The sequence below is a fragment of the Cyprinodon variegatus genome, unplaced genomic scaffold, assembly GCF_000732505.1.
Source record: "Cyprinodon variegatus isolate N-32 unplaced genomic scaffold, C_variegatus-1.0 Scaffold346, whole genome shotgun sequence".
Taxonomy (NCBI): domain Eukaryota; kingdom Metazoa; phylum Chordata; class Actinopteri; order Cyprinodontiformes; family Cyprinodontidae; genus Cyprinodon; species Cyprinodon variegatus.
Genome location: NW_015150799.1, coordinates 583,296 through 606,702, shown reverse-complemented (window position 1 = coordinate 606,702; position 23,407 = coordinate 583,296). Strand labels below are relative to the sequence as shown.

Sequence of the window (23,407 nt, the reverse complement as noted above, 5' to 3'; positions counted from 1 at the left end):
TTTCCACTGTGCAGATGCTCCACCGTGGCTGTCCATCACAGCTCACTAAATAGTTTGACGTTTGTGGGTTTGATGAGACAAAATGTATATAAAAAAAAAAGAAATGTAAGGGATCCTCACTCTGCCACACCAAGCAGGCTTTTAGTCTGGTTGAAATGGAGGGAAACTGCAGAAATGTTTCAAGCATTTTGTTTGGATGGAATGGGTGACGCTCGCTTATACGTCACCCAGTAACCCGGAAGTATATCGCCTGCTAACCCCAACTGGGCGTGTCATTGATACTAGAAAAAAATACGCATTTGTTTTTTATATTTATGTTGTTTTCTTTTTAATTAATGTTGTGACTCGGCTCTGTAGAGGAGGGAGCTCCGGTGTTCAGTTCAGCTCATGGATAAAGAGAAGTCCAGCGATAATGTGAGTCGCTCCGCTGCATGTCTGTCGGCCTGGTTAAGTGAGGAGATGATGGTTTCCGCTCATTTAACTTTTCTTTACGTGTCTCAGCATGCACAGTGCTCATGGATGGAGATGCACCAGTACATCAGTGAGCTTCTCGCATCTGGAAACCAATCCAAAAACGCGCCAGACGTGAGAAACGCAGCATGGGGGACGGCTGCTGCTGCTGCTAGTGTTCCTTTGGGGGTCAAAGCCTCCTCCATGCAGCCCCTCCAGGCTCTTCAACAAGTCCAGGAGAGGAGAGAGGCAGCCCCGGGCAGAGCGATCAATGCTGGCTCATCTAACAGGAGAGCAGAGGCCAGAGATGGAGCAGAAGGTGGCTTCTCCATGACAGCCTACTTTAGCACACCATCAATAATAATAACCTCTACCTTAAATAAAAAAAAAAAGTTTAAATAATCCCACTCTTAAAAAAATATATAAAAAAATTATAACACTGTCTTCTAGGGTTGCTCAGTGGAGCAGTGGGTAGCACTGCTGCAATCCCTGGGGTCTTTCTGCATGGAGTTTGCATGTTCTCCCTGATCATGCGTGGGTTCTCTCTGGGTACTCCGGCTTCCTCCCACAGTCAAAAAACATGACTGTTAGGTTAAATGGCTTCTCCAAATTGCCCTTAGGTGTGAGTATGTGCATGAATGGTTGTGTCTCTGTGTTGCCCTGCTTTGGACTGGCAACCTGTCCAGGGTGTACCCCGCCTCTCGCCCATAGACACCAGCACCCCACGTGACCCCACTTGGGAGCAAGCGTGTTAGAAAATGGATGTCTACTAGGATTTTCACAATACTAAAATGTTCAACTCGATACTGATACTCAGGAAAATATTCGATACTTTATACCAGGCATCCCCAAACTCGGTCCTCGAGGGCCGCTGTCCTGCAGGTTTCCCTGCTTTAGCACAGCTGATTATAATGATTGCAGTAGAGCAAAAGCCTGTTAATCAACTATTAATTAAAATCAGCTGTGCTGGAGCAGAGAAACATCTAAAACCTGCAGGACAACGGCCCTTGAGGACCGAGTTTGGGGATGCCTGCTTTATGCCATTTTCGATACAAGGATAAAAATAAAGACCACAAAATTTAACAGAAATATTTTTTTAATAAATAAAATACAGTAACTAAATGAATGCAATTAAGCAAGCTTGATTTAAAAAAAAAATGAAAAGTGTTCCTTCCTTGGCTATGCTTTACACACACAATGACAATAGCCAAACCAGTTAACAAATAAAAATAAATGCTGTATTCTGGGAGGGAAGAGCAAACCTTGGGTTTAGCTGCTTAATAAGTTGTTAGAACCCAGGTTTCTCCACAGTTAAATAGAAACCTGATCCATACATATGTACTCACTTCCACAGCTGTTTATTTTCATAGCTTCTGGGGACTTGGCCTCATATTTCGGATGTTGGTCAATAATGGATGGTAGAGTCGGCTGTATCTGATGGCGTTTTGAAAGCAGCTCTACTTCTCTCTGCTTCATTCTGTGACTTCAAGAGAGAAAATAACTCTTTTCAGTGGCATCTATAGTTTTGAAAATGAGTATAGTATCAGGATACGTTTTAGTATCAATACTATTTTGAATATTGACAACCCTACTGTCTACTAATAAACCGCTTTCCATCTCTAAGGACCGAATGAAAATATGTAATTTTATGGTTGTTTTTACCCAATAACTAAAATCGAACGTAAAAAAAAAAAAAAATTCAGATTTATATAACTTATTTTCCATTTTGAAATGATAAAAATAATTTAGTAATATCATAACAGGGGGTATCTGTAATACTGGAGTCTCCATGGGAGATTTCTGTGCTTAGATATCTACAATATTCACCATTTGATATTGAAGTGTTCATCTGTTTACATCTGGAGATTAAGACTGGTATAAATGGGTACGTTACCTTTCTTTTGTGGTGTATGCTAGAGAATTTCAAAGTTATCGTAATTTTTCTAATAGAAAATCTTATTTAAAAAAAATGTTTCCATACAAACGAGGCAATGTGGCTTAAAAACCTGATCTCAGTTCTTTCTTATCAAATCGAATTAATAGATTTTCTTGTCACTTAGTTTTATGACCTATTGCTTTTAAAAACCTAGCTTTGAATCATTCCCTCTGAGAGGCGACCTTCATTTAAAGGGCAATGAAATTCAAGCTGTGAAACATGCTTGTAGAAATAATCGGATTTCACAGCAATCAATGAAAATTCAACAAACTGTTAGTAGCTAGCATTATCTCAGAGTCTATCAGTTGTAAGTGCACATCTAAGAACAAAAGAAATAAACTGATGTGTCTGAGCTATCGAACTTCAAAATATTAAAATTAAATCCTCAAATTAAAAAGCTCAATCAATTTTAGTGATTTATCACCCATGACTAAAATAACAGATCGATTAAAATCAAATTGAGAAGGCTTCCTGGAAGTCTAGTGGATGTTTTTTTTTTTTTACTTTTTTGGAACAGATAAATGAAAGCATTCAAAAAAGTTCCTGATACAGTGCAGGCCAACAGTCCTCCCATCTTTTCCACAGCATCATGGTTCCTACAATGTACATAATTATGTTTTGCTTTAGTTATCCAAATACACTTTTATGCCCCAAGGAAATAAGTAGTAATTGATCAATGTGATCAGCATGAAAATGTTTTTTTTACTTTTGAAAGAGATTTTTTTTAAAGATTTTTTTTGTTTGTTTTTATGGCACTATTGGCTCGCTTTTTTGACAGTAGGCTGACAAGAAAGGGGTATGAGAGAGGGGGAGAGACGTGCGGCACAGGACCACGGTCGGCTGCGTCGAGGACAAAGGCCTCCGCACATGGGTCGTGCACGCTTACCACTGCGCCACCTGCAGTATTAACACCTGCATACAGTATTAATACTGCCAACAGTGATTGTATAATTGAGTGTAAATATCTCTCTTACCTCAGATGTAACCTTTTCCCCCTAAATGAATGAAAGATCAAATTTAAGTCCAAGAATTCCACTATATATCACCAGCACTGTATCCCTACTTGTTCCATGTCTCAACTGATTAAGTTGGTGCTTTATTTTTGGTAAACATGTCTAACACCTGTTTTTCCTGTCTATTCTGCAGGTCTGGATGAGCATCATGCCTGCACCTGCCCAGGCTGTCCTTTCTTTAGCTCCTCTTCCTCATTTGAAACCTTACTACCCAGACAGTCCTTTTCCTCATCTCTTTATTCTCATGCTTCATGCCAGCCTAAAGACTTGAGCGTGAACTTGTGCTCGCCTGACACAACCGGCCCCGGGTCAGATTCCAGGCCGGCCAATCGACCACAGAGTCATGATGCAGACAGAGGGACCCAGAGCCAAACCCCAAATCCCGACGCCCCTCCATCAAGACAGTCAGCGGGCACTCTGGCCCATCTCTCCATGTTTCCCTGCTTGTGTTGCCACCGTAGATTACCAACCTGCACCCACCTTGTGAGCAACCAGGAAAGTTCCAACTCTCCCTTTTCACACACCCACGCCCACCATCATTTCCACCACCATCACTGCCCCATGACGTCATGCGTTCCCTGTCCTCAGCTTGCCCACCCTGCACAGCTATCCGCTCCCTTTCCGTGCCTGTCCTGCCGATGCTCTCTTCCCACCTGTCACCAGCAGCCCAGACAAACGGAGCAACAGCAGCTGGAGGAGGAGAGAAGGCGGCCCCTCCTGTCGCTTCATCCTTGTATGCACTGCACAGCCTCTTTTCCAAGACCGTCTCAGCTGCTGCAGCATCAGCGCTCCGAGCACGCCCACAAACCCTCCGGTTTCCTCTGCACAGAGTGCGGCCGGGCCTTCAACTCCCACAGCAACCTCCGCATACACCTGAATGTGCACACAGGTGCACGGCCTTACTCCTGCACCGACTGCGGGAAGCGTTTCAGCCAGTCGGGAGCGCTAAAGATCCACAAGAGGATTCACACAGGCGAAAGGCCGTATTCGTGCGACTTCTGCGGCAGGGGGTTTCCCCATCTGGCGGGGGTCCGGGCCCACCTACGGACCCACACGGGGGAAAAGCCCTACAGCTGCAGCCTGTGTGGGAAGTGTTTTACCCAGTCAGGAGCTCTTAAGATCCACACCCGTATCCACACAGGAGAGAGGCCCTTCATCTGCAGCGTCTGTGGGAGGGGCTTTTCAAATCGCTCCGGGATCCGCTTCCACTATCGCACGGTCCATGGGCTGTCCCCAGAACACGATGGGGAGGCAAGAACAAAAACATCAGGATTCTCTCCTGGGCGTCCAAGATCCCTTCCTCCAACTAGCATCGGACACGCCGCGCAGAGCAACCTGGACAGGCCCTCTGCTCCGGACCCCTCAGAGCTGATCCCAACCAACCGCAGCGAGAGCAGGTCACAGGAGGAAGGAGCCAGCAGTCATAGAGAGGGGCTGCTCTATGCCTGCGAGGATTGCGGCCTCCGTTTTAAAGACGCCCCGTCCCGGAATAGACACCAGACCCTGGTGCACTACTCGCACGAGCGTCAGGCGGAGGAGAATCAGAGACAGGGTGAAGACTTCAGCACAAGAGAAAATGTTCCGCATCCAAGCGAATGAAACATATTCATGTTTTTTTTCCCCTTCAAAGTTCACATTTTATTGGTTTTGTATGCAGTGGGCCAACACAAAGGGAAGGTTAAAGGTTAGATGATTTCCCACTTTCTCTGAGTCTACTGCATACAAACCCATGTGAAACCTGTGGGAGCAACAACTCTGCAAGAAGGTCGGGAGGTTTGAATACTTAAACCTGATACTGCATCAACAGGAGGAAGGAGCACAAAAACAAAGAAAACATTGTTGCAGTGCAGTTTGTCAGGTGGAGAACCTGTTGAACAGCTTCCATAAAGCAAACTGAAATGAGCCCTAACCCATATTTAATTAATGGAGCTTTAACCAAACACGGTCCTGACCGAGCAGCGATCATGTTTACGGTGTGGCAGCGCTGCAGGTTTAGGTCCAGCTTTACTACAAGTTGAAAATGCTCCACATTGTATTTTTGATACATTTCTTTTTTTATTGTGCCTTATTCTGCAGTGAAAAAGGCATCGTCGGAAAACTTATAAAAGTCACAGTGTAAAGATTAATTGAAGAAACGATTAACCGTTTTTCCCCCCCCAACCGTTAATCTTAGCATAAAGTTTCCTATAATAAAAACAAAGTGCTATTTCCTGATTGCTTTAGAAAAAATACAGATTTTGTTATACAGTAGTGAAAGCAAACAGTGCAGTCACAGAATCCAATGGACTTTGCATACAGTTTTAATAAGAATACAAGCTCTGTTAATTTAATTTTGCACTTCTTCCTACATCTAGCAGAGTTTTGAGAAAAATCCCTGATATCAAATGTGTTATAAAATATAAGGTTCATGATACTTTTCTTCTCCTTTATTCTTGTGCCTCTGCTGTACTATAACTCCCAAGTCCTTTTTAAACAGGTTATTTCTCCACATAAAGATACACAATACAGTATATTATTAGAGGTCTGAAGCTCTCTGGTGCCACCTAGTGGTCATATTTAGTCACAGCTTCAAACCTGTCTAACATTTACAGTGTTTCTTTTACAGCAAGTTCTGTTTTGCAATAATCTTTAAAAAAAAAAAGATGGACGTGTTTGTTTCTGTAGAAAGTGCAGCTTGTGATTGAGCATTTCGTTGGCAGACTGTTTCTCTCAGACAACAATCAAACTTGGAGCTTCTCTGTGCATTTTATAAAATAAAAACTGTACAAGTACGCATATATTGGTCTCTGTGGGTCTCAGATCTTTTGTTTTTCAGTGTTCAACCCTGGTGTCCTCTTTGTTTATATTTAGAGTGACTCCTGATGTCCTTGAACATTCAGCGACCGGTCAGCAGGAGTTTTTCCTGAGAGGAATGTTCCGGTTTCCGTCATAAGATCTCAGAGCTCCTCTAGTTCACATAGATCTTCACAGCTGAGCTGCTTGGATTCACAAAGGCTCCTCATATGTGTGCTTCCTTATTAAGGAGTCAGTTGATTTGGGCTCTGCATAGACTTCGCTGGCAGGCCGAGGGCTGCCGGCATGCAGAGCTGGGGTGCAGTAGCCGTTGAACAGCACCCTGTGTGAGGGGCAGTCATACCGACTGTGACCGGTGGACACATGAGCGAGAGGTCTCTGTGCAGTGCTGTGAAGTAACCCCGTCAAGGTGGGCGGTTTATGTTCGGGGGGCAGCTCGCTGAAAGGAGTGGCGTACTCGGGCTCCGGAGGTAGAGGCTCGGCGTACTCTGGAACGCTGCCAGGCGTGTCATAATGAGTGCAGGTGAACGGGGTGGTGTATCCATCGTCGGAAGAGGGCCTGAATGTAGATCCAAGCTTCTGTCCACCAGCTGTGACGGCAGGAGCAGCATAGTCTGGAAAGGAAACCAGCATGTTAGACGCATCAAAATAAACAGCTTTTGTATTTCAGTAATGGAACTCACAAGTTAATGCGTAAAACGGGACACAACTGCATTATTTAATTAATGGGAAAAGAAAAAGTTTGGAAATGTCTTTCCTATTGTTTAGACCCAGAATGGATCCAACTTTGGATGATTTAAATGTCTAAGAATCACTTTTTCATTTTCTCACACAGCTTCAATTTGAGTTGTGGAGTTAGAAGCCGAGGCGCTCGATGAGGCAGAGATGGGACGGCTGCCTTTATTGAGCCCCAATTAAAGGAGCTCTTTCACAGCGACTCTGAGGTCCAAAGAAAGGAATGTTTATACAGCGGCTGGCGATGAGCTGAGCCGGGACAAAGAAAGAAAGCCTGGCTGCTCAAACTGACCACCGGCAACAAAGGAGGGAAGAAAAAAAAAAAGAAGCAAAACAGAGCAGCAGAAAATGTTCCTCAGTTCTCACCGTTTAGAGGGGGACTTGGTAGAGCATCGTGTACGTTTCGCACCAGCGGGTATGAGATCAGCTCTGATGATGGATGCAACAGACTCTTTGCTTTCAGACTCTGACAGTCAACTGACATGAAGAGAAAGTCAGAATCAGAGTTTATGAAAAGCTTCAAATACGTTAAACCTAAGAGCCTGACTCACCTGTGGGTAAGGAATTCTTCATTTGGGAGTCCTTTTTCCTACCAGGAGAACATGACGATATTTTACATACTGCACACAGCTTTTAGTTTATTGAGAAACCTTTACATTTTATAGGTAGGGTTATGTGATCAAAATGTTCCATTTTCTGTGAGCAAAATACAACTTAGAAGATTTTAGTGCTGGTCAGATATTAACATACACTAACGACACAATAAGTAAATGTCTAATAATGCATACAGACCCGTGCATGTAAAGGTGCAGTCCATTTAACAACCAGGGAAAAAAAATGATCAGGATCTGTACTTTGACTAGGCCAGGGAGTTTTTACTTGGTGAATTACTGCTTTGTTTTGGGTACATGCCATGTTGAAGAGAATGTGTCATTGATTCTATGATGCTGAGGCGATCCATATCCTGCTGAAGCAAAGCTGCCCAAATCATGAAATCTCTGCCTCATGGAGGCTAGGAGGTTTCCTAGCAAGCTTCATGCCAAACATGTCCTCTGTTCTGGAGTCTAAAATAAACAGTTTTAGTCAGATGAAGTTTTTCCCGAAAGGTGCTGGTTTGCTCTCTGGTCAATTTTAGTCTCACCTTTAGGTTTTTCTTGGTGAGCAAAGCTTTCCTTCCAGTACACCTCTCATTAGATATAAACTTAAAGTCTCCTTATTGTACAAGAGAATTATTAAATATTGGGTTTCATTTTATTAATTTGAGCATTTTTGGTCTGATTTCAGGGCATGCTTGCCTAGACGTTGCTGCTGGGTTGGTTGTAAAACTGATTTTACAATAGATAAAGTAGGCCGTTTGTATAATTACTGAAAATCAATGGCTTTATGCTTCAACAAATTCAAAAAAGGTCAGAATTGTAAAAGGCTGGAAAAACTGTAGTTTTCCTGCAGTCTGTAGTTTTCCTGCAGAGGCAAATTTAGGCAAACTAACTGGGAGTGTTTGTGTAACTTTAGCAAGTATGCAGAATTTTAAGCCTTTCTGCAATACATTCAGACTTGCTATACAACCTCATTCTTAGGTTGTAATACTACTACAAAATATACGTTAAGAGACATGAAAAGCCCTAAATAAAGAAAACACACACAGTAAGTGTGATCATCTGATGGATTGTGCCTGATTTATTCTAGCATCCATTACAGCAGATCATCAGAAAATATAAGAAGGAAACAAGTGAAGAAATACCTTCGTTTCCACCAGATTCCAGCCAATAAGCAGCTCCCACACATCACCAGTCCCAGGACCACTCCCACTGCGATGATCACTGGCTGACTGGGGCCTGCAACAGAACAAGTCTGTGACTGATGTGCATGTGAGGTCACAGTGATGTCACCGACACAGGCTACGGTCGAAAGTTAACGTTTTCTACTTTGCTACGTAGAGTTCATACTTTGAGTTGTTTCCACAAACGGTGTCTCCTCTGTGGGAGTGGGAGAGGGGCTTGGGTTAAGGTTATCCACGTTAAATTTGATTGAAGGAGATTCTCCTGGAAAAGAAGCAGGAACTGTAGCGTCTGGCGAGACTGTGTGAACAGATAATATTTGACTGGAGCAAACAGGATGTGCTCACCTCCATGAGGTCGTGACCTCGGCGTGGCCTTGGCAGCGGGGCAGCCCAGAAGCTCAACCTGAGCAGAGGCTCTGCCACGCCAGCTCAGTGACTGAAGCCGAACAAACCGAGCAACGACCGCAGGGAACAGGTTGTTGAGCACCCTGAGGTGGCCGTCTGTGTAAGCCTGGAACACCTGGGAGCAAACAGGGACAACCAAAAATCAAGCTACTGTCAAAGAACTCAAAGGTTTTCCTTATTTCTTTATTTCTTCAGCAGTTCGGTGTTGGAAGTAATGTTCAGAATTTCTGCGTATAAATACAAATAGACGCCAAATAAAAGAAAAAATCATCAGAGCTAGCTGTACTTCGCACACGGCTATCGAGAGATAGCATGATAGAATGGTTGCAACATCGGAACCTTTTCATTAAATTGCGCACTAAATCATTAAATGGGTCATATACTGAAGTTTAAAAGTATAATGTTCTCGCCTCAAATGATCTCAAAACGTACTTTTATAGAATAACGAAAACAAAAAACTTTTAACTTAATACTCTGAGCTCTGTGAGCGCTCCATTGAAAGCTGCTGCTGCCGCAGAGCATGCTGGGACAGCTGTCAATCTCAAGAACGGACAAGTCTGCTCTGATGCATGCTGGGTAAAGAGGGAGGGGCGAGAACAACATCCGGGGACTTTGTCAGTTCACGGTCTTGTGTTCTTGTGAGTGGAGCTGTACTAGGGCTGAGGCTGATGACGTTTCATGAGCACAGGAGGACGTTCAATTACACATACTGAGAAATGGCCAAAGTGACTGAATGTCTGAAACAGGCTGGATCACCAACCTTTCTCTCTTTGCTTGCAGCATCTTTGTAAGTCTTCCAGCTCTTTCTGTCCTTACTGAACTGCAGACTGTAGGATTCGATGTAGTTCGCCGATGAGCCTGTTGTGACCAACCCTGGGGTTAAGACAATGAGATTATATCACATTCAATTCTAATGAATAATCAGATTATTTGCAGCTCTTGTTTGGCTCTCAGCACCAGATCTTCAGAAGGTTTGTGTCTTAAAACAGGCGCAAACGTGTTTCTATGCACAAAGCACACCTTAAAAGGAGGTGGAAAATCATTTATGTTTGCAGTACACTTTTTTTCTGCTTGTGTGCCTTCATTAATATGCAGATCAAATTCTAATGATCCGACTGCACAACTTCATGGGTGGAGGATACGGAAATGTAAACATTCATCACGTGCAAAGGGATTTTCTAAATCTGAAACTCAACTGAGGCCTCAGTTTTTCATGTCTTTTTTTGGTTCTTCTGAAAATCAGGTGCAAACTGACAACTTTGCTGGCACAAAGAAGGAGTTGGTGCGATGCCAGACATTCTGTGTGCATGGAAACATATATGGAGCCTAAGAAATAACAGTAGCGTAACATTAATAAAGAAAAAAAGGTGGACAGGCCGGCACAAATTATTATTTATTTATACAATTGAACCAAAACATAAAATATTGACTTAACTTAAATATTTCGTCATGTTTATATATATATATAAAAAAGTATCATACTGAAAAGAAAATGTAAAGAGATGTGGGGGGGAGTGAAAATGCCCTTCTTTTCACAAAAGGGATATTTTACGCCTTGACCTGTAAACATAAACGTACACAAAGCTTGAGTTGTTTTTTTTTTTCTTGTAGGTTTTTGGAAAACAAAATCTGCTCTTTTTAATGGGTGAAACCAAAACTGGTTTACACGTCTTAACATTTGGGCAGCAATCTTTGTAGATCGCATGCAACACACGTGCAATTTAGTTCCCCTTCTTCTAACTTCATGCTGCTTTAGGCTGAGAGGATCTAATGACCTCTCTTCCTTGGTCTGCCATTTTCCCTTACCACCTTCCAGTGACATATTGTTTGCAGCAGCCATTAGTTTTAATAGAAGGTACACCTGGCCCAGTAAGGCCAGGGACAGAGTAACTGAAAGCTATCTTCTTTAGATTCCCCTTACAAAGTTCTCTAAGCCACTGTTTTAATGTTTATCCGTTATTTCCTGTGACTGCTTCATGTCCTTTGTCTGCAGAAGATAGACCAACTTCACAGGGTTGGAGGCTCTTGTAGGCGTCTTCCTGTTAAACAGGAGCTGTTCCTGTTGCTGCCCAAAACAGTTGCGAAATTTAAATTTTCCAATTTTTTTCTAATTTGAATCTGGACTCAGATTCTGTATAAATGCAACAAAAACAATCTAAGTGAAATTGAATTGTGCAGAATCAAACTATGGTTATGATTTTATTTATTTTCTTACCTGTCACACTGCTCCTTTCAGATAGTTCAATCTCCACCCAGGGGTTGGGATCCCCGCTGTCTGCTGTCCAGCGCAGGAAGTCGGGGCCTGGCTCCGTGTTTCTGGACGATGAGAGCACTGTGTGCTCCTCCCTGTTTTTGTTCCAGAGAGACGATGCATTTAGAGGAGAGACAGCCAGGATGTTGTTACACTCTGTGTGGGAATGAGAGGAAAGGATGAACGTGGCCCATTGTTTCACCATCTTCTCTACAGAAACTCTCAACTCTCATCTTTACGATAAAGACAAAATTTTCTGTGTGCTAGATAAAGGGGTTAGCTGGGGTGGGATGAAATCCTAACACTTTAAACACTGGAGCTCATTACAGGAAACAAACTCAAGGAATGTAAATAATGTGCTGCTGGAGGGGGGGAAAAATCCTACCTCTGCTAAAAAGCAGCTTCTTCTCGGATAATGACCCCCTGTCAAAACAGAATCAAGGATGTGTCAAAATGGCTGCCGACAAACATTACTACGATCCTTTATCATGAGCACAATGCAACTACTAACGTCTTAGAGAGGATTCCGTTGGCGAAGGTGGATTCATAGAGTGTGAGACTTCTCCCCTGATTCACAGTGACTCGGCCTCCCAAGGCGTCAGACGTGGCTCCGCTGTGGACCGCAGACTTACACAGGACTGAAGTCTGTGGCAGAAAGGAGAACTTCTAAACCACAAATAACTTTGGTGGAGCATAGCTTGGCGAAGGGAAAACTGGCTCTTACGTCTCTGTAACCCTGCTCAGAGTTTCCCCAAATGTCCCCCGGAACATCCTTACATCCAGCTGGGCAGTAAACACTGAGAAGCACATGAGATATAGTGATAAGCAGATCAGAAGAGAAAATGGGAACAAAAGCAAACACAGCTCTCAACTCTGATAATACCTTAATCATAATGAAACACAGAGGTGGCGGCATCATGCTGAGGGAAAGCCTCTCTTCAGCAGGTACAGGGAAACTTTTCAGACTTGATTGGAAGAGAGATGGAGCTTTATCAAGGCCTAATGAAAAGCATCTCCACAGTATGATGCAGCCACCACCATGTTTCACTGCAGCAATGGTGATTTTATATCAGTTAAAAGAGCACCTCTTGGTGCTGGTTTATGGCATAAAATCTGAACAAGTACAATGAAGCTTTTTGATCGCTTTATGACAAAAAACAGCAATTTCAAAAACAATTTCAAAAGGTTAAAATAAAAAATAAAAAGTATAATACTTTGGGAACAAACTTACATTAAACGCTGAAAGCTAAAATGGGATCCTCTTTGTAAACAAGTGATCAGATCTGAAAGAAAAATAAAAAAATACAGACGCTAAAATGAATCCACACATTTGTAAAAAAAAAAAAAAAAAGAAAAAGAGCTTTAAGAATCTGGGATTTTGATGCACAGTCTCTTTCTTACATAACAGCCTCCCCACTGCTTCCCACACAGACACAGAAAAACATACAGCCCAGATCCAGCATGAGACGGGCTGCCATCCTCTAAGCATGCTATATTAGGAGAAAGGCAGTCATCTCTGTTAATGTGACTGAAGCCTTTGTTGCTGTCCCTTAGTCACAGTTCACGAGTCTCGCCAAAAGCCCATCTGCCGTCACAGTAAACAGACGGCGGTTTGTGTCTCTGCACAAGGCTTCAGCTCCAGACGATGTTGGATTTTTGTAAACAACAAAAGTGAAAAACAGGAAACTCTGATACATACCACAAACTCAGAGAGAAAAGAAGACTATCCCCTAATACATATCAGAGCAATCAGATCTAAACAAACACCATAAACAAAAAGATCCACAACGTCCTGAAATGTAATGCATGAACTAAGACATGAGACATTTTGTTCTGCATTCAAAGACATGTTTGAATTCAAAGCATCACTGGTGGTTGATTTAGAGCAGGATTCAGCTGCCTATGGAATGACAGGCCTTATGTGGGGGGAAAGGGGAAGTAGACAACCAATTTCAGCCTCTGGCCATAAGTCCTACTCCTGTTTCTATGTAAACACAACAATGGAGAATGAATGCCAGTAAATCATGATGCATCATCAACACACACCCACCCACACAAACAGGTAAATATTAACAGATCACTAAGCACAAAAAAGAAACCCCTGCAGAAGCTTGTAAATCAGACCACATACAGCTATTGTTCAACAGTGTGGAGGACTAAAATAGACTCCAAGATGCTGATAAAACACTTTTTGTTTTAATAAAAGGTCATCTATTTATGTTTGTTTGGGAAAATATTTAAGCAGAAAACAGAGGATATGATGCAGCCATACCTGGATGCTGGTCTGTTGCATAAGAGAGCAGAAACCCTCGTCCAGAGCGGTGTGGGCCGGACATGAATGTTACCGTCACTTCATTGGTTTCAAGAGTCACATTCTTCATTGTTGCATTAAGCCTCCCACACACTGGACCTGGAAATAAACAACCAGTAACAGAATGAAAATATCTCAACTAAAATAATGGTTCATTCATACCCCTTGAAGTTTTTTTGAAACAGTTTGATACACAAAGTTAAGCATAATTGTGTTCGGAAAAAGATAAATACTTCATATGGAAAATGTTTCCAAAACAAAAACATGGGAGGACTTTTTGGATATTTCCCGATCATTCTGCACAACTGGCATGTCTTCTCATACCTAGAGTAAAACATGGTGGTGGCAGCATTATTCTTTTTTTCAGCAGGAAACAGAGAGCTGGTTATGGTTGAATGAGGTTGGATGGAACTAGATGCAGGTTAACACCTATAGACAACGTGTTAGAAGCTGGACAAGACTTTAGACCGGGATGGATGAAGACCACGCAAAGCATACAATCAGACAATCAGAGCTACAATTTAAAATCCTCCTTCTTACAAATATAGCCCTAAACAACCAAGCTCCATCTTATATCAGAAATGATTGTTCCTTATGTTTTAAACACAGCACTTTGCTCTCAATCTGTAGGTTTACTAGTGGTTCCTAGAATTTCTAAAAGAAGAATAGGAGGCAGATATTTTAGTTATCAGGCTCCTCTCCTATGGAACCAACTACCAGTTTTAGTCTGTGAGGCAGACACCCTGTCTACTTTAAAGGCAAGGCTTAAATAGTTCACTTTTGATAAGTCAGGATAACCTGAGCTATCCCTATAGTTATGCTGCTATAGACTTAGACTGCTGGAGGACATAGGGACCTCTTTCTCTATTCTTCAATTCTACAGTATTTACTTTAAACATTGCGTAAATGTGTACTGTCAGGTTGTCACTCCACAGAAATGTTTTACCAATCATCCATCTAAATTGGCATGCTTAAAAACACAACTAAGCATAGAAAAATAGGTCTCAATAGTAGTGAAAAACCCATAGACACTGCGGCAGGGTCTATGGGTGTCTGCCAAGGTTACTGAATCCACACCCATGCACTGTTTTATTACACATTTTAAAGGAAAAATATTGTAAATATTATATCAATGATCTGATTTTTAATTCATGGGGGATCAGAGGATGAGTTGCGCACGTGTGACTCATGTTCAATGGGGAGACGAGAGTTTCTCTGCTCTCCGACTGCAGACACAGGCTGCAGCTGCTGCGCCTGAGTCCCTGTGAATTCAAGGTGGGAGCGGCTCGCTCACTGAATGTTTGCTGAAGACAGTAAACCCAGAACAAGCTGTTTATGTGTTGTCACTAAAGTTTCTAACAACACAGGAAAAGCCTTTTCCATTTGTCACTACGTGCAATTTTGGAAAAAAAAAAAATGCACCAAATATAGCAACAAAGTCCCTAAGTTGGCAACAATGCAAAAGCAGCCTAACTTTGTTTCTATACACATTAAGATAGCCCCCAAAAACTCCCGAAACAGGAAGATTGAAACCTAAATTTAAATCTGTGTGTGAACCAGTTTTGCTGGTATGCTTCTGCACTGTCGGTCTGGAATTTCTAGGGACACACAGCAGTTTTCCCCCAAAGCGCAAGGGGGAGCCTATTCGAGAACTAGCAAGAACTTTGGCGGATGGTCACGAGAACTTTGTTTTGGCAGAGACCTTGGCATCTTTTTATAATTTGCCTGGGTCATCCTACAAATGGTTGTACTTCCGAACCTCCTCAATTAACCTTTCGTTGTAGTTGTTCATTGTAGTTATTCCTCGGTTTTAAAAAATGCCGCTCCCCGGCACCGAATTGAGAAGGATGACAGCACAGACAGCCGGAAAGGACCTATCACAGCTGCTTTTTGTCTGCGCAATTCCGCTTTAGGTCTGCGCAGGTTTGCGACCGTCTGACACTAAGTCAGGATTTTTTTGAGGTGCGGTACGACGGTTGCAGAACCGTCGGTTTTCGAGGCTATGCGTCAGAAGCATAAATTGGCCTTAAGGCCACTCACTCAGTCTGGTTCTTTTGGAGGTTTCATCTAGGACTTAACAATTTTACCAAAAACCTAAATTGCAATTATTTTAGATGTTATTTTGATTTTTCTTTGCAATACCGACGAGTGTATAGATGGTTAACACTAAGGTTTCAGCTTTTTCATGACCTTCACTTCTAACTGCATCAATGATAGAGGTTTCTCTTTCCTTTTTTTGTGGCAGCAAACCCACTATAAACATATCAACACCAACTTTAGTGCTGTAGTAAAACAACAAACAAAAAAAAGTCTCTTAGTGTTGTTATATGCAACTTGTACAAAATTGAGTGCCTCTGTGATTTGAAAATTGCGTTTTGTTGAATTGTGATTATAATACAAATGTAATAAATTGCCCAGCCCTAGTTTCTTCCTGTTCAAGGGGAGTTTTTCCTCTCTACTGTTGCTGAAGCCATGCTCGTTCAGTATTTGGGATTGCTGTAGAGTCAACAACATAATGCAAGTAAATATTTAGTGTAGCCATATGAATGAATCCTGCACAGTCAATATCTGAATGCAATCAGCAATTGATCAAAAACTTTTAACAAATCCTACTGTATGATCTGACTGAATCGGCTCTGTAAACCTGCGACCTGTGTGGTGAACTGGCACTATATAAATGAACCGACTTTAATTGAATGCTTTTTATGTGTTAAACATCACGTGTTTTCTCATAGATGCACTTTAAAAAAATTAAAATGTCAAAAAAACTTTTGTAAACACTCTGTGTGTACAAAATGATAATAAAGTCTGTAAGTCTAAAGTGTTAAACTGCTCCAGCCAGACTATAGAACTACATTCAATTTTAAATCTGTGACAAAGCTTAAAAGTATGATGATCTCTAATGCTCTCCATCCTATCTGAGCAGACTGCAGCTATCTAGTGAAATAATGAGTGATTCGATTTTCTAAAGCTGGTGAAATAAAATGTAAAGACTGTGAAGCAGTAACTGTAGGAACAGCAGATAGCATAACACAAATCAGTGACTCTGAGGGGCCTTATATGAATATTTGCAACACTCAGCTTCTGTCATAAAACGTTCTACAAACTGTTCATCATCCTCTTGCACTCTCCAAATATGCACTATTGTGTGTTGGACACATGATCATAATAAAATACACCAAAGCTTGGTTCTGTGATGTAAAAACATAGATTTGTTATGTCTTTAAATGCTTTAAAGGCTTTTGCACCATTTGTCCAAAGCTTCAGATGTGATCTTAAGGCTTTTTGTTTCCATCAGTCTATCATGAAAACATCCATGTGAAGAAAAAGGTGATCCTTAAACAGCTATAACCTGAACACTGTCCAACCAATAAAATAAAGAATCTGATAGTTCACACATTTCTGGATGCCTTTCCAACTGCATAAAATCACATTTTGCCTTATTTATAAAAGTGCAGACTGTACACCTGAGTACATTCAGTCCGTTTTAGCCAGAACCCGAAAGAAACTGAGTCAAATTCCAAAGAAAAGCAACATTAAAGGCCTTCATAGAGCTACAGGTTTGGCTCTAGTAAAGAAGGCAAGATAAAAAAAAAATGTTCCAAAGTCTTTCAACAAAAGCATTATCTGATATTTGTTGACTCTTTACTAAAAGCGTATGCTGCTGTGAATTAATAACCATACTCTTTTAGTGCAGATATAGAGGAGCCACTTTCATAAGCAAACAGATTAGCATGCGATTCAGGATGGTGACCTTGTACTGATTGCAGAGCGATCTTTTAAAGAGGATAAAAGCTGCTGTATCTGTTTGTCTAAGAGAAATCACATTTCACATAGATCCATGATATTTATAGATTATCTTTATCAGCAGCCGTGCACAGAAAACATTCAAAGCTTTTGGGTTTAAAATAATCCAACAGATGTTTAGCACAATAATTTAATCTCTTTAATCTCCCAACGTGAATTTTTTGGTGCGCTGTCAAATATCTGTAGCCTCAGGACTCAACCTGATACAGCTGGTTGCAAAATGTACATGTTCCTGTTGCAAAACAGGGTTCCTCTCCCATCGATGTTTCAGCCGAATGGCATGCCATGAGCCTAAAGTCATGACATGCCTGGGAGATCTCTAATAACGACACGGAGCATTAAAATCTGTCAGCAGGTATCCTGATTAAGCACTGACTTACGTCTGAGATCAGTGAGGACCCAAACAGCGTCATAGGAATGAATATGAACAAAAGGACATGGACCTACCCAGTCTTCGTTCTCCGCTCTTGCCTGTGATCACTAAGGATCCGTTTCTGCAGCCTGGACTGCTCTCAATGTCAAAGTCTCCAAAGAGCAGCCGTAGCGTCCGGCCCTCCTGCACACGGAGCCTCCATTTACACCAGGTGTTGCTGGGATAGGTGCCTGGGTAGTTGGGAGAGGCCAATGTGCCTGACTCTGCTCCCAGCAGTGTATGTCCACAATCGTTACCTAACATGAAGCAAGAATAAAACAATGAGGGCTTTAAACTGAAACCATCAGAACCATTCAGGTTTCATTGTCTGGGACTCATTTCAATGGAGGAGAGAAACATTTCATCAGATAATTTATTAACTTTCCATTCCAAAAAATACCAAATCTTGACTAGATTGAGGTCTGGACTTTACGACGGAGTATTAGGGCAAGGCTAGAGGTTTGTTTTTCTTCTATTTCGAGGATAAAGTCGGAACATTACCAGAATAAAGTCGTAAAATTACGAGAATAAAGTTGAAACGAGAATAGTAATAAATACGAGGATAATGTAATAAAATTGGGAGAATAAAGTCGTAGCATTACGAGAATAAAGTTGTAAAATTATCAGAATAAAGTCCTAAAATTATGAGAATAAAGTCGTAATATTAAGATAATAAAGTCCTGAAATTACGAGAAACAAGTTGTATTTTATGACAACTCTTAAAAGAAGCACTTTCTTCCCTAAAATGAGGAATGTTGAGCATCATGTGAAGTTATGCAACGGGTTAATGTATGATGACTTCATTCTCGTAATGTTACACCTTTTTCTTGCAATTTTACAACTTTATTCTCATAATATCAAGGCTTTATTCTCAAAAAAAAAAAAAAAAAAATAGATCTCCAGCCTGGCCCTAATACTCCGTCGTAGGATTTTGACTAGGTCATAAAATGTTTTGCTTTAAATGTTTTATTTTAGCTCCAGTCATTAATTAGGGGTTGCTATTCTGCTGTTAGGTGAACATCCATCCTGGTCCCAGGATTTTCGTAACCTCCAGCAGGATGTTTTCCAGGACCGTCTGTTTTAGCTCTGCACATCTGGCTTAGACCAGCAGAAGAGAAGCATTCTCTTAACATGATGTTTCCTTCACCATCTTTCCCTGTGAAACCGACTCATCTGGGGTGATTTAATTCAATTCAATTCAAAAATACTTTATCAATCCCAGAGGGGAATTAAATGTTGCAGTAAATCATAGGTTGTTTTTTTTAAACCAGTAGTTATAAGTGTTGATAGCTGCAGGCAAAAAGCATCTTGTGTCTTGAACTGAATCTGAAGAAGCCTCTGACTGAAGACAGTCTGGATCTGCAGTTTTAGGGTTCTGCCATGCATTCGGTTTAGCATGTAAAACAAAAAGCTGGAATGTAGATGCATCTGATTATTTCCCATGGCTGCTGTGTCCCCTAAACACCAAACCCTTTTATATTTTTGCAGCTTTTCTACAATAGGCTTTGCATTGAGAGCAAATGCTGGACTTTTTTTCAAAAGATACTCCTGCCTAAACTGTAAATCCATGGAAATCTAAATAAGTGTCTTTTTTCTTTTAATGATGAGGTGAGTGAGACACTTTGGCAATGGAACAAGACGATCTACATCTAAAATAAGAACAAACAATTGCATTGTCTTATTTCAAGTGCTTATTATCTAATTATCTTATTTAAAGAGTAAAAATACCCATTCCATTGGCAGATCATCTTATTTACCTCCTCAAATTTAGGGCAAAATACATTTCATTTAAGAAGTTTTTGCTTATTTTATAGATTGTTTTTGCAGTGTGCAATCTTCCTTGGCTTGGATTAGTCTCCAGTGTCAGCTCTGTAGCTTAGGTGGTTTTTATACTCTTTACACTTTTCTGTTATAATTGATCTTTGCTGTAAGCTTCTCCACAGAAGATCCTTTGTTCACGTCCACATCAATAACAGATGGACAATATTTGATCTTTTTTTTTTTTCAATGATACATCAAAAAACTTATCTTGGGGTTACAGTATAAAAGGAAACCCACAGATAAGCTACATTTCTGTTGGTAAAAAAAAAGCAGATATATATTTTTATCCACACCTTCTGCTGTAACAGACAGTTTTTAAACCATCTGTTGAAAGTAATGATCACATCCTAAGCCGAGCCAAAACGTCTAAACCGCAGACAGGTTTGTCATAAATTTCCTAAATAAAACTCAGTAAATATTTAAGGATTTGCTGCAGTAATATCACAGGACAAACGTGCAACATGTCTCATCAGAACAGGCTCTGCAGACCTGGACATGTTTACATTCATAACTGAATGATGACACGAATAGCTGGAAAGGAAATTACTCAAATCATAAAAAGAAAAAAACACACCAATCACCCACATCCTGGAGAGAATGGTGAACTATTTAAACCAGAAAAGGTTAGATAAAAGGATGCAGATTTATTGTTGACCCTCTGGAAGAAAAGGTGAAGGAAACTTAGAAACTTTTTTATCATTGTGGAAAAAGAAAAACAACATTTTAGTCATAGATTTATTACATCCTCTGACCGGTGAGTGTGCTGACTAACACTAACACAAACATTTAGATATTTGGTCTGATATCTCTGCTGGTCATTGGAAATAAGTGAGTCAGCTCCAAAAGTGGTTACAAAGAGATTAAGGTTACAGAGGCTGCTTGCACAAATCCAAAACCCCCGCAAAAAACTCAGGAGGTGACATGTTCCCAGAATGGTCAAAAACTTCAGTAAGACCCTGAGGCCCGTCTGACTCCAAACATGGTTCATGTCTTCCATATAAGGCTCCGGAACCCCCCCAGATAACCCTTCGCTTACTGTTTTTCCACACATCCTGCATCACACCATCCGCCTCACTTCCCAACAACTCTGCAAATCCCAGCAGCAACCTTTGAACGCAGCTCCCCAAAGGATTCTCTGGAAATGCCAGAGTGACAAGCTGTTGCTGTGGGCACCAGAGCATGGATCTGTCACCTTCCGGTGGGAGGCCACAAAACAACAGTGGTTCTGGCCACGTTCTGGGTGACTGCTGACTGTCTCCTCCTGGCTGAACTCCTTCACCTAAAGTCATTCTGACAAACCCGTCTCTTTCCATTTTATTCTTCATCCTGATGTAATGCCCGACAAATATATATATATATATATATATATATATATATATATATATATATCCCTTTAACCTTTTAAAAACATCTTCAATGGCAATACAGACTTGCAGAAATAACTGTCTAAAACTGAAGAGCCACAAACAGTATATTGATCAGTATATAGTTTACAGATTTTCTCTAAAAGGTCAAAGAGGGTTCATAGAGAACGTCAGGGAACAAATAGGGACAAATAAAGTTGAGCAGAACTTTAATAGGGTTAGATTATGTTAAAAAAATATTTAAAGAAAAAATGAAAGATTTTTTTACTCTTTTCATTTTCAAATGAAAAGAGTAAACAACTGCAAAAAGGGAGAAGTAGTCAAGAAGCTCCTTGTAACTCCTGGTAACGCCTTTTACAGCAGCTTTTTATATTTGTGCTTCTGTCTCCTTGAACCCCAGTCGGCCTCAGCAGATGGCCGCTCACACCGAGCCTGGTTCTGCTGGAGGTTTCTTCCTGTTAAAAGGGAGCTTTTTCTCTCTACTGTCGCTACAGGCATGCTTAGTGTGAGGGATTGCCTTCAAGTCAAAGAGTCGATGCAATCAACTGGTTTTCCTTGGACAGAAAACTTTGAATCAATTTGACTGTATGATCTGGTTGAACTGTAAAGTGCTATATAAATAAACTGAATTGAATCGAACCCTGGAGGAGCTGCAAAGAGACAGAGCTATGTTAGGAAATATGGTAAATCTAACCTTTTTGTAAAAAAATAAAAATAAAAAATAAAAAATAAAAAGACATATTTACCAACATCTAACAGATTCCCAATGGGCAAACATGGTGGAAGCAGTATCATGCAATCATGGGCATTGTCTTCCAGCACTAAATAGACAAGATGGGAATACTAAACTATTATAACTGAAAGGCCATGCCCCCCCCCCTTCTAATTTACAATCACGTTTTGCTTTACTCAAGAACAATCTGTCAAGCTTGTTCTTAAACGCAAAACAGGAATTTAAAGTGTCTGGTTTGTTAAATGAAAGACAAACTTTTTTTTTCTTTTCCCAAATCTTCAAATTTCTGGCAGGTCTTTACAGGTCTAAGCAAGCAGACAGGATGTTCACCTGTCCTGCCTGTCACTCCATAGCCTTCTGCTCTTAAAATAAGACAATCAATAAAAAAAAAAACCTAAACCTGTCCTAACCAGAGCTATGAGAGATTATCATTTAATAAAAATGATTCAGGTATGTGAGGAAACCAAAGAGCCAGACGAAAACAACAAAAGAAGATTTGTGGTGTGGCTGTGAGTTGTTGTCATAGTCTAGGCAGGAGTGATCATTTGCTTCGTTGTGTCTTTGTGTGTAAATATGGTCACTGTGATTCATGCTTGGATATAGTATTGAAAAGCTTTTGGTGAGGAAAGCTGGGAGCAGCAGGTCAACAGATGGACAAGGAAACAGCCTGCAAAGAATGTCTGCTGCATACTAACTGGGCGACCTTTGCACCTATGGTGCTTCAACAAAATGCTGTAATATTAAAAATACTTTCAGTTGGAGTTTATTTTGACTTTTTTTTTAAACAGCAGTATATGTTTGCAACCTGTTGGAAACCGTAAACTGTATAAAATATGCCCCAGTTTCAGAAATAGTTGTTGCTTCAGATAATTATCTGGATCGATCACATATTAGTCTGTAATAATACATTTTTAATAACTATATATTTTTTCATCAACAGGCAAACATGTTAGACATACGGTGTAACGTCAAAATCACTATTTTACCCCCCAAAAAGTCAACGACAAACGGCTTTTTCTTACCCTCCTGACAGCGAACACCGACTAAACAGACGCTGAAGGTAATCCACAAACTGGCGGAAAGAAACTTTACTCCATCGTCCGTGTTTCTCCTCTTTCCAGGCATGGTTTCCAGCCCTGTCCGAGGGAAAAAGTAAGGTGCATACTTCGATGGGGCGACTTATCGCTTCAATAAAAGAAAAAAAAGCAGCTGAGTGCTGCGTGTTTCCTATTGGCCACGAGTCGCAAAGTCGACGTTCTATTGGTTGGCTTGACTGCCAATCAAATGATCCCTGACATTCCATTCAAAGTGTATGGGGTTCCAGATGTGTCTGTATTTATCTACTCTAGCAGACTTACCAAGAGTTTTAAAGATTATAAACTATTTTAAGAATCAAGGAAGAAAAACATTAAACAAATAGTATAGTAGGCCTATAGATAATATACGTGTTGAATTAAATATATAGCTTGAAAGGTTGATAGATAAAAAAAAGGGAGTTAAAGCTAAAAAGAAAAAAAAAACATAAGGAGAAAATTAAACACAACTGTATGAATTGATGATTAAGTTGAATGGGGGGATGAAAACTGACAATTTTAT

At 40.8% G+C, this 23,407-nt stretch overlaps 2 protein-coding genes across 2 annotated transcripts; one reads left to right on the top strand and one right to left on the bottom strand.

The window, feature by feature from the left end:
- The first annotated feature begins 242 nt into the window (after nt 1–242).
- LOC107091663 (zinc finger protein 835-like) lies at nt 243–6,029 on the top strand. The gene is made up of 3 exons (XM_015385722.1): nt 243–414; nt 502–769; nt 3,533–6,029. Exons 1-3 carry the CDS (start codon nt 388–390, stop codon nt 4,996–4,998), a joined length of 1,761 nt encoding a protein of 586 aa, XP_015241208.1. The 5' UTR covers nt 243–387; the 3' UTR covers nt 4,999–6,029.
- LOC107091664 (discoidin, CUB and LCCL domain-containing protein 1-like) lies at nt 5,553–22,988 on the bottom strand. Its single transcript, XM_015385723.1, has 15 exons — nt 22,834–22,988; nt 17,929–18,150; nt 13,636–13,773; nt 12,595–12,646; nt 12,088–12,160; nt 11,875–12,008; nt 11,749–11,786; nt 11,328–11,519; nt 9,873–9,985; nt 9,053–9,227; nt 8,874–8,969; nt 8,669–8,762; nt 7,479–7,516; nt 7,294–7,404; nt 5,553–6,806 (listed from the first exon to the last, which is right to left on the bottom strand). Exons 1-15 carry the CDS (start codon nt 22,934–22,936, stop codon nt 6,385–6,387), a joined length of 2,001 nt encoding a protein of 666 aa, XP_015241209.1. The 5' UTR covers nt 22,937–22,988; the 3' UTR covers nt 5,553–6,384.
- Nucleotides 22,989–23,407: the final 419 nt, after the last annotated feature.